The sequence below is a fragment of the Lissotriton vulgaris genome, chromosome 2_1, assembly GCF_964263255.1.
Source record: "Lissotriton vulgaris chromosome 2_1, aLisVul1.2, whole genome shotgun sequence".
Classification (NCBI taxonomy): Eukaryota; Metazoa; Chordata; class Amphibia; order Caudata; family Salamandridae; genus Lissotriton; species Lissotriton vulgaris.
In genome coordinates this window covers 1,637,119,337-1,637,131,357 of record NC_141687.1, presented here as the reverse complement: position 1 = coordinate 1,637,131,357, position 12,021 = coordinate 1,637,119,337, and the positions used below count along the sequence as shown (strand labels likewise).

The 12,021-nt window shown below is 45.0% G+C and overlaps 1 protein-coding gene across 2 annotated transcripts in view; it reads left to right on the top strand.

Annotated features, from left to right (window-relative positions):
* PTPRU (protein tyrosine phosphatase receptor type U) overlaps positions 1 to 12,021 on the top strand; it is an 816,311-nt gene that overhangs the window by 626,082 nt on the left and 178,208 nt on the right. For both annotated transcript variants that reach the window (XM_086957511.1, XM_086957512.1), the window contains exon 15: positions 3,734 to 3,891. In XM_086957511.1, coding sequence (XP_086813637.1) covers positions 3,734 to 3,891 — 158 coding nt within the window. The remainder of the gene's footprint in view (positions 1 to 3,733; positions 3,892 to 12,021) is intronic.

Below are 12,021 nucleotides of genomic sequence, written 5' to 3'. Positions count from 1 at the left end.
CATTACACCTGGTTCTCGGAGGCGTACCATTTTAGCACATTTCCAGGTTTACAAGTTTTAGCAAATCTAGGAATGCTGCAATGCTGAATGTTACAGATCCTGGAACGCCCACACCCCACCCATAAACTGGCTCCATGCTGCAAGTTAACAATTAAGTAAAATGCGCTGCATTATGCTACCTTGGATTTACTAAGCTCCACAAGGTGGCTTTATGTGGCTTCGTAAATCCCACTTAAGGGCTTGTCTTGCCTTGCGTTGCCTTGTATGACAAAAGGGCACCGCAAAACCCTTAGTCAATCTGCCCTTAGTTTCTGCTCTAAGATGAGCCGTATTTTTTGCCCGTAACTGACATTGAATCTTAAATACTTTTCGTAATTTACAATTGCAATGTTTCGCGAATAACTTCAATTGAGGCATAGTGTAGTGGTAGAATTAGAGAACGTTCTGGTGTATTATAGAGAATAAAGTACCCCCAATGTGTGCATCATTCAGGTTGCAAAAATGTACTGATTGGATTAACCTTACCTTGTCTCTGGTGGCATGCTTGCAATCCTTGGGTGACATTATACTCTACAACTGTGAATCATTAAATATACTATATATATATATATATATATATATATATATATATATATATATATATATATATATATATATATATATATATATATATCAACAGTTACAACTTTTACACAGTAACAAGTGAAAAACAAATGATGCGCCTGTTCTTATGAAACGTTAGTTTTTTTTTAATCATGCATGGCAGGGAGTCTGATAACAAAGACTTGCTTATTGTAAATCAGCTTGCAGAAATGAGGCTGTGCATTAAGGAATTTTTTATGACGTCTTTGGTGGAACCTTTTTGTGAAACTAAAGGTAGATTCTTAATGGAACATTAAATAAGATTAGACAGCCCCTATTGGAATGCAAGGCATTACCCCAAAACCATTCCTCGGATATAGCTACCTCATGGGCTCTCCAGTGCCGAGACAGGCACTAGTGTCCAATATGGCTACTGCTGAACTTGGAATAATAAATTAACCAGGGCAGTGAAAAAGTGTGTATGGAAATGGCCCGGTCCCTAAACCAAAGTAAACCGTGCCATTCTCGTTTGTCTATGCTTCGCTCTTGGGCTATATGGGGCTATATGATCACTTGGGCCGAATTACCCCGGGGAAGTTACAACAAAAGTAATACAAGGAGCTCAACCTACCTAATTTCCTTTGCAACTTTTCCACATGTAACTGATGATCAGCAACGGCGCGAGTGATGCTGGAGGTTCTGTTCCGAAAAGCAAAACGAATATAATATGGGCAGGTAGCAAAGCATGTGAAAAGGAGAGAGGTGGCAGCCGATAAAATTGATACGCGAGTGGAACATCATGAAGAGGGTGTTTCCCTGAGGGACATTAGAGGTTGGGGCATGGAGGGGTGCAGTATGGGAAATAGGGAGTGGTCCTAACATTACTTATGTAGGGTACTTGACATTGGAGACAAATAGGTCGTCTTGAGTAGCCAGAGATCTCTAAGGAGCGTAGCCACACTCCTGCTTGAAACTCCAAAAGGGAAGGCATGGAAACATTTCCCAGAAATGCCTTGTTACCCCCCTGCACCCCAGAACACAACTTACCTCCCAAAGCTATAAGAAGGAACTGAAAGCCCTAATGTTACAATATTGCCTCATTACCTTTAGACACATACATATTGTCCAAAGCAAACAATTATTTATAGTCCCTCGAAAAGTTTCTGATTCCCCTATTGTGACATTTGAACATTAGAAGCTGTAGATCCGTGTTGTGTTACCTACAACTTCTACAGTCGAAGTTTATTTGTCTGATGGTTTGTAAATATTTATCTACTGCAACCGGTCTGAGGAAGCTGGTGGGGAAGTAAATACTTGTTTTGTGATATTTAGTAACATGAGCTGTTCAACAGGGATAGGTTGTACCTTGTTTACTGAGAACAGTCTAAACTTTGATATTTACATGGCTCTAAGCACTTTAAAAAAATATATATTTGAAGATTGAGATTGAGGATCTGTAAGGACTTTTTTGGGACTTGATAACTTGACTAATATGACATTTTAACTCTGTTTGGAATTGTCATTGATATTTACATATTTTATTGATGTATACTTTTATGGTTATACTTTTTTGCATACCGAATAAAGATCGTACGATTGACAGTCCAATCACACCTAACAAACTTCCGCCGGTTCGCTGTTGAAGCAAATGTGATTTTATAACTTTAATCACTCTAGTTTTAGGATTATTGCTTTTGTGGACTACTTTAATATGTTACCTTTAATGTTTGTTTGAAGTAACAATGAACAGTCGCATTCACTTCTGTAATGCGCTCTGTTAACTTTTTAGGCCTAGCTCGCTACGTAAGATGACAAATAAACTAAATAAATAATAGCACTAAAAGTGAATGTGGGGGAAAATGTAACTTTGCAAAAAGAGGGAATGAGCGGTGTATAATCAGTGGTCAAGTTAGAACAATGACCCAGAAAGTCATTGGAGTAGAGGACCCTCATGGTAATCCTCTACGACACTTCACACATAATGAGTATGGTGAATCATTAAATAGATCACTATATAAGTGGGATTTTGGCATATTAAATTAGGGAAATGAGGGAGAGATAGGGAGCACTTTTAGAAGGGGAAACCAAGAGTCCACCATAGACTTTGTCTTAGCATTAACTTCGTCAAATGGGACAGTGGCCCATAAGGGCACTCAGTTTCCTGTCACAGTGATCAAGCCATCCTATTATCCATCTAAGCATCCTGTGTAAGGTGAAAGATCACCAGCAGGTAATGGATGGCGTGTCCCTGAGCAGGAAAAATGGCTACCAACTGAAATGGTCACAGGTCCACAAGTTAAATTTGGTCCCCAAAATTCTAGCCCAAGCCAAGAAAGAAATTATACTGTGCCTGGAAGAGAAGCCACCGCCTACATTCCTGGTAACTTAGTTTATTGCCCTTCTGACAAAACTAATAGAAGCACTCACTCGATCAAAGGCAGTGACTGTTACCCCAACCAACCGCTGGTTTGACTCGCATGCTCTGCAGCAAAAAAAGCCCTTGTCAATGCCTTAACAACTCTCCCTGGAGATCCCATAAAGATACGAGCATGGCGTTCGGATTATAAGCAAGTGAGAAGTAAAAGAGAGAAGGACCTCAGGGAGCAGTCGTGGGAAGATCTTGTATATTCAAAAAGGAGCTACAGAGGGAAAAGAAAACCAGGTCGCCCTCCACTCAAAAATCATCAGAACACTAAAACCTGATTTCTAAGGCGCCTATTTTCAGGTTCAATGCTTAAAACGTGTGAGAAGTACTGTAATTCTTTTTAATTCCATACACTCCTCTTTTTTATGAGGTAGCGCCAAAACGTTTTCCGCCTTTCATTAAAACCCAATTTTTACAAATGACAGTCTCCTAAATGTTAAATACTAAGGTCCTTTCAACTTAACTCCGTGTACATTCAGAACCAAAGTGAAGGATTTGTTTGCTGTTTTGCAATTCATTATTTCTTTATTTTGAGAGTACAGAGGGACTGCTTGAGCACAAACATATTAAATTGCTAGTATATTAGTACTAAAAAAGGGCACAGCTGACTTCTCAAAGATACTGCTCAGGTGCCCCTTTAAGAGAGCTAAGCACCATGACAGAAGGTCTGGCTTTGAAGTGGGTGCCGCAGTGGTTTGACCTTGAATACTTATGTCTCCTTCCTAGGAAGCCGGTCACCATGACAAAGACTGCCATCAACTATCGCCATGAGAAGACACACATGATGACGGCCGTGGACCGGAGCTTCACTGACCAGAGTACACTGCAGGATGATGAGCGCCATGGCCTCTCGTTCATGGAAGCACACAACTACAGCACCAGGGGTAAGGAGCATGATAACCAACGTCCGACTGATCTCAATTCCAGAATACCAAGAGCAGTGGCACTGTGCTTATCCCACCTCTTTGGTTAAGGTGGACAGATAAAAGGGACCACTGCTACCTACTTCCTTGAGCAAAGTGCTTTGGAGGAGAATGACTGGCAAGTGCTTTCCCACTATTCTAAAATAAAGGGAGAGGCATGCAGCCCGCAGGCACAGCTCACTCCCTTCTACAAGAGGGTGATAGCTACGTCCTGCCCTATAACCTGGGGTAAGATGAGTTTGCTATGGCCTGGAGCTGGTGCCCTTCATCTTGATCAAAGTACACTGTCCCTGTCCTAACACAGGCACCATGGGAAATCGTTTTTATCTTTTTATTAATTTTGTCCTCAGCGGCGGCTTTTCAATTTGGGCACAGGAACGTCACCTCACCCATGCTGAGGACGGAGAAAAATAAAATTACCTTTTTACCATTTTATTTCTCCTCTGCGAGCCAGAGCTGATTGTGAGGGAGGAGCAGGGACATTACTGCAGAGTAGCAGCAGGGAGGAGTGGTGACTGACTACAGCACTGTAAAGTGTACATGTCACTTTGGCCGGCTGTCTTGTGGCAACCAGCCTGAATTGTACACTTTAAACTTCTCCAACCTGAGCTGTCTTAGACAGCTGGCTGGAGAGCAAGCACAGGCCTCCAGTGCTTTTGGGAGCTCTGAGACAGCCCGGTCGAACTAATCTGGGCACTTCTCTCATGCTGGTTATCAGCTGAGAGCAGCGCCTGAACTGGTTACGGGAGTTGGGTAGAACACCAGGATCAGAGACAAGCAGTCAGGTAAGTGAATATTTCAATTTACTTTGTTGTAATCAATGTAAACTAAGTTGCCGACATGTATTACATTAACATTTTAAAGTTACGCATTTTACCTTTAAATCGTTATTGTTAAGCATGTCGACAATTTATCTAGAGATTATTGCATGTCAAGGTTTATTTTTCCCAGAGTCAGCAACTTTTTGACCCATTTGCAAGCCTCACCACTTTCAATTGTTGCCAGCTTCCACTGGTTGTCCTGTACATTATCCTACAATTCAGTTTCTGTTAAATATTTTATTATGTTTTAAAACAAAAACAGTCCCTCCTGTAATAACCAGTTCTTTGGTGTGCCGTCTAGAATCCAGTTCCTTTCCCTCATCTCCCCGTCGTAGCTACCCCAACTTCTTTTAATGGGTTCTAGAACTTGGAAGTCTCTGTCATCCAGTGGCGGCCGGCAACATTAAAATATAGTGGGGCGCAATGCTAAAAAAACTCCCCATATATGTTGCACTTACTGGCATGCAGGATCTGGCTGCAGTCTCTCTTTGTCTTGTCTCTCTTCTCGGTGGTGACACGAGGCAGAAAGGGACTTCCTCTCTTTTGCAACGCAAAACCAATCAATCGGATTGGTTGGAGCAGGCTAACCCAGCACTCATTTTGAGTGTGGGGGCCTGTGACTGCAATCCCTCGTCTGTTTCTCAGCCCTGGGATTGCTAGCTCTGAAGTGTGCCTGTCAGATTGGCTAGCTCTAGACTGCCGGACAATCTGACATGCGCACTGGCAGGGGCTTGAATAATAGTGCAATTGCACTAATGAGCCTGGCCCCTGCCCTCACATTGTAACAACGCAAGCTTCCAACACATTATGATAACATTTTATTTTTAAGCATTATATTAATGTGTGTGTCTGCTGAGCTCACAGCAGTCGGGCGACGCTCCTCCGCCATAATGGTGTAGCCACCGCTGCTGACATCATTACTCTGTCTGCAAGTCTCATTAGTGTAAAGTAAAATAAGTGCGGACAGGCCAGGATGTTCATTAAATATTTAGTGTTTATGTAGACGCATACTCAGAAGCAGGAAAAGTTGCAGTGATTAAATGTTTAAATTCCTTGTTTTTTCACCTACACCGTGGCACAATATTTAGCTACCGTGCCTTTCATGGAAGAATGCATTGAGGGTTTGATCTGGCACCCACACCCTTCGAAATTCAATGTAGACAGGAACAGAAAAGGCTTCCGTCACCACAGAGTCTGTCATTTCCTGAGCAGAGTTACAATCTTGGACTGGATTGCTACCCTTCCAGGGTATTTCGTGAACACTCGGAAGCTGATGGGTTACGCAGCTCACTCACCGGTGGTCTCCCACCAGAATAAACAACCTCTGTTAGGTATTCTCTTGTGTGTGTTGGTACCCAGATCTCACCAGGACATTCACTTAAAGACCAAGCAAATTGCTATTTGTACTCCCATGTAGTGCACAGGTGCATAATGTTTAATCAGTAAATGTGGCAACCTACAATTCCTTTAGGCATAGTTTTGTACCTGGTTGAGGCATCAGACCCAAATGATTAGCGTTCCAGTGTACAAAAGGGCTAAAATAGGTTTCCTGAAAGCGAAAAGGTCACATGCTTACTTCGTGTTCCTGCTTTAGCAGAGGTAAGGATGCATAAAGTCTAGTCTGGCTAAAATGCTTCAGTAGATTATTTGTACTGTATGCTGCTCACCCACTACCTCAAATACATTATGTCAGTGTAAAGAGAATACCACCACACAGGCTGTCCTTACAAGAAGACAGTAAAGGGGTACTTATGGTTGGGACTCGGTTACAGACAAAGGGTAATGTTTATTTCTCCAGTATTAGGGCTGTCTTTCATAGATTCACATGCCTGAATCATTCCCCGTCGTCGGAGTGGGAGTCCCACGGTACATAAAAAAGCAATAATATGCCATAAATATGTAGTAAATACCAATAGAAATAAACCAGGAAGTAAAGTAGCCCCTGTTACAGCAGGGAAAACTTCCACATCTATGACTATCTTAGTCATTTTGTATAGTCCAAACTATAGCCAATCAGGCGCCAGCACCCACCAGAATGTTCTCCCCAGAGGCTCAGGCTCTTAGATTTTCTACCGCACGTCGTGTGTAAGGGAGTCTCCCTGAGCTCTGCTCAGTTTTCTTCACTCTACTTCAATTTTGAACTATTTCCAAGGATGTCTTCAAAGAAGTCTCTTTTCAGAGCCTGTGACTGTTGCGGTAAGCTTCGGCTGTTTGAGAAAGATCCACATAAAAAGTATCTATTGCTTATACCCAGATCATCAGGCCTCTGACTGTAAGATCTGCAGGACCATGCCTCAAAAGACACTCAGGGATAGAGAGGGTCGTTTACTCTTGTGGTTGAAGAGGTTAAAGGATTCCTCTAATCCTGCTTCAGAGAGTTGGGCAGCATCGCCTCTGGTTCGACTACAGCCTCTAAGAAGAGGTCTGCCCCTGAAGGATTGTCTTCACCTAAAGCAAAGGTGACTAAAAAACAACCACCATCTAAGGGACTGGAAAAGCCTTCAACATCCAAGGCTGTCCCCTCAAGCAAGGGCATGGAGAGCGCTTCTGATGTTAAAAAAAAAAACCACCATCAAGATTCCTCAATCTTCTGAGAGGAAGTTACCACAGACCTCATCTCCTCTAACGACAATGTCCACTTCTGCCTCCTCGTCGACGAGAACGACGACTACAGCGACATCGACGGTAACTTTTTCCTCTCCTAAACCTCGTATGGTTATATCATCGTCGACGTCGTCTCCAACCATGGTATTTGTCTCTGTGAGGCCTGTATCGTCGACGTCCGTCGTCGACGCCTCGTCTTCGACTCCTCTGAAGGCTTTACTGCCGACGAAACAGAAATCGTCGACGAGCTCGTCGACGGGCTCCACGCCGTCTACGAAGGTAACACCGTCGGCGAAGAGTAACCCGTCGACGGAGAAAACATCGTCGACGAAGAGTGTCCCGTCGACGAAGGGTGTCCCGTCGACGAAGAGTGTCCCGTCGACGAAGAGTGTCCCGTCGACGAAGGGTGTCCCGTCGACGAAGGGTGTCCCGTCGACGACGAGTGTCCCGTCGACGAAAAGTGTCCCGTCAACGAAAAGTGTCCCGTCGACGAAAGATGCCTCGTCGACGACAAAACCAACTGAAGGTATTCCTCCTCCGACGCCGCAATTGTCATCATGCACGGCACTACAGGTTTGGTCTCCGTCGACAGTGTTTCTTACACCAAAGCAAGCATCGGGGCAAATGCGTGAAACAGCAATGCAGCTTTCACCCCTTCGTACTTCACCTCAAAAGGTGTCTTCTGAAGTGCCAGACCAGCTGTTGGACACTGAAAGTGAGGATGAGATGGTCCAGAATACATTTGGACAAGCTACTAGCCCGTCGGAGTTGCATATCAAACTTCAGGAGGAGGAATATGATGTTTCCCAATCTCCTGTTCACATATCGTCACCAGTGAATAACCCAGTTGCTCAAGTGCCTATGGCTTTGTTATCCAATCTACAATTTATGCTAGATGATTACTAGAGGAGGTTCCCACCATCAGAATCGGCAGGTTCTGGGCCGACAACTCCAACCTCTGAAGCACCTCCACCCGTGCTTCCACCGGTGTGTCCTTCTCCACAATCACAACCTAATCAGGAGGAAGCTCCGCCGTCTTCGGAGGATGAAGACCAAAGGGAAGAAGAAGAAGTTGATGATTTGTCGGAGTGGGATGACTATCAAGTACAATCTCCTTCCACATCTCCTCAGACTACGTCGGCCTCCCCTCCGGTGGATGTCGCAGGTTTTCACTTATTAATGGAACGTGCAACCAAACGTTTCAATATACAGATGGAACAGACGGAACAAGAATGCTTCTTATACGATTTCAAAGATCAGCCCAGACGACAGGTCAAAACTATACCCATCGTAGAATTTATCTGGAAAGAAGGGATTAAGGTAATGTCAACACCGGCCTCCATCCTTCCGGTCTTGCCACGCATAGATAAAAAATATAAAGCTCCTGATAAATCGCCTGCATGTCTGATTGGGCAACCAAAACTTGACTCAGTAATTGTCCAGGCCGCCCAAAAGAGAGCCAGAAACCCATCCTCTGCAGTTACGGTGCCGCCGGACAGGGATGGCAGACGCCTAGACTCAATTGGAAAGCGTGTTTCCACCATGGCTGCAACCACTGTTCGCGCTGCCAACGCACTGGCCATTTTGGGGCGGTACGTTGGCCAAATGTGGTCTGACATCGCACCATTTATAGATCTCCTCCCTGAGCAATCCAAGACCGAAGCACTTCAGATTCTTCTAGAAGGCCAAAAAATCTCTGAAGAGATTATCGACTCAGCGGTAGATGTTGCATCTACTGGATTTCGAGAGTTAGCAGGAGCTGCTGTCCTGCGCAGACAGGGGTGGTTACATTCGACTTCTTTCAGGCAAGAAGTTCAAAACAGAGTTTTAGACATGCCATTCGATGGCGAATATTTATTTGGTCCCAAGGTTGAGGAAGCATTACAAACCATTAAAAAGGATACAGAAACAGCAAGATCTCTGGGCACCCTGCAATTCCGCAAGCCGCCCTTTCGAGGAGCAAGAGGACGTGGAACGTCCTCCAATAGAGGTGGATACCAACCACAGTCCACATACAGGCAAGGTAACCAGCGCTATCAGACGCAGCGCTACCAGTCTTATGAACAGAAAAAATCAACCTACACCCAGGGCACGGATAAGACAAACTACCGCGGCAGAGACAAACGCCAATGAGACTTTGTACCTGCCACCACCGATTTTCCACCCTCACAAAAAACTTGGCGGACGAATATCACAATTTTACTCCAACTGGCAGTCCATAACAACAGACAAATGGGTCCTGGATATTGTGGCCAGGGGCCATGCCCTAGAATTCGAAAAATTCCCTCCAAATTTTCCGCCAAAAGGACCGCCTCCAGCTCACCTAAAGGAGCTGTTTACCCAAATCAAAGAAATGATACGAAAAGGAGCGATAGAGAGCGTCCCTCAGAAGATGAGAGGAATGGGGTTTTACTCCAGGTTCTTCCTAAGAAAGAAGAACGGGGAATGGCGCCCGATCCTCGATCTTCGCGCTTTGAACAAATATCTAAGGAAGTTAACATTCCGGATGTTGTCGCTTCAGGAAATATTGCATCTTCTAACAGCAGGAGATTGCATGGTCACCTTAGATCTCCAGGATGCATATTTCCACATTCCCATTCTACCTCGCCACAGGAAATTTCTTCGCTTCAGGGTGGCTGGCAGAGACTACCAATTCAAGGTCCTCCCTTTTGGTCTGCGGTCAGCTCCAAGAGTATTTACAAAGGTTTTAGCTCCAGTGGCTGCGCACCTTCGGCTGGAAGGAATACAAATTTTCCCATATCTGGACGACTGCCTTATAAAGGCCAGTTCTCACGAAACCGTTCATCGACACCTTCAGCAATGTCTATCCCTATTTCAGTCTCTAGTCCTGACCATCAACTTCGGCAAATCCCAGATGCAATCATCTCAAAAAAGGGCATTCTTAGGTGCGACTCTAGACACACAAAAACTCAAAGCCTTCATCTCAAAGGAAAGACAAATAAAGATAAGTTGGCTAGCACAAGACCTGATGCAAAGAAAATCAGCTTCAGTCCGACTGTACAAGTCTTTTCTGGGGATGGCATTGGCTTGTATCCCATTACTTCCAAATTCCCGGCTTCAAATGAGGCCACTTCAGGAGGAACTAACTTTACAGTGGCAACAGGTTTCGGGCACTTTCGAGGACCTCATTCACATCACGCCACTCATGAAGAAGTCTCTTCACTGGTGGACACAGAGGAGTCATCTGAGGCAGGGGTGCTCGTTCCTTCAAGAAGCACCAAGTCTAACCATCACTACAGATGCGTCCCCCGAGGGCTGGGGGGCTCATGTACAAGGCCTCACGATCAGCGGCAAATGGACTGCGCAGCAAAAACGATGGCACATCAACCGTTTAGAACTGAGAGCCATTTTTCTTGCACTCAAGGCGTTTTGTGCTGTTATTTAGGATGCCAATGTGTTGATAAGAACAGACAACACAACAAGCATGCACTACGTCAACAAACAGGGGGGAACGCGATCTCTTCTCCTGTCTCAAGAGGCGCAAGATGTATGGACATGGGCTTTTCACCACAATGTACATCTACAAGCAGTGCATGTTCCGGGGACAGAAAACGTCCTGGCGGACGCACACAGCAGAACAACGGTCACCACCCACGAATGGGAGCTTCACCAGGAAACAGTGGAACACATATTTCATCAGTGGGGTTGGCCAGACCTAGATCTATTTGCGACAAGGGCCAACAGAAAATGCCAAAGCTTCGCAAGCTGGCATCCCCACAAGAACTCTCTGGGGAACGCATTCTCCATCAATTGGTCTCTGATGTTTACGTACGCTTTCCCACCGATTCCACTAGTCCCCAAAGTTCTGCGGAAGATGAAGAAGGAACCTTGCCGACTCATACTGATTGCGCCCAGATGGCTGCGCCAATATTGGTTTACAGAGCTACTCCTACTGTCAGAGTGCAAGCCAATTCAGTTACATCCAATTCCGAACTTACTCAGCATTCAGGAAGGACAAGTTTTCCATCCGGACCCAGCATCTCTGAAATTAGCGGCCTGGCTCCTGAACACCGTGAGTTTGCACACCTAAACATCCCGGAGGACTGTAAAGAGGTGTTGGCCAAGGCTAGAGCGCCAGCTACCATCAAGACATATAGTCTGAAATGGAAGCGTTTCTGCATCTGGTGCCGTTCAGCAGGGGTTCACCCTTTTTTCAGCAAAACCTGAGGAAATTCTTCCTTTCTTCCTGCAGTTAGCACGAACGGGTCTGTCTCATGCTACCTTAAAGGTGTTTCTGGCGGCAATATCCAGATATCGTCAGGATGGGACCAATTCTCTGTACTCAGCAAGGATTATCCAACAATTCTTCAGAGGTCTCTTTAGAATTTTCCCTCCTGTACTCCGCCTCCTTCATGGCATCTAAATGTGGTCCTAGCTCAACTCATGCGTCACCCATTCGAGCCCATCCACAAGGCCGACCTGAAGTACCTTTCGTGGAAAGTATCACTGCTCCTGGCCTTAACATCCTCCAGGAGGGTTAGTGATATCCAAGCTTTCACGGTGCACCATCCTTTCTTACAATTCACTAGTGACTCTGTGATACTTCGCACAAATCCAAAATACATTCCGAAAGTACCTTCGGATTTCCATCTCAACTAACCTATTGTTCTTAAATCGTTCTTTCCAGACCCACAGACGCCTGCGG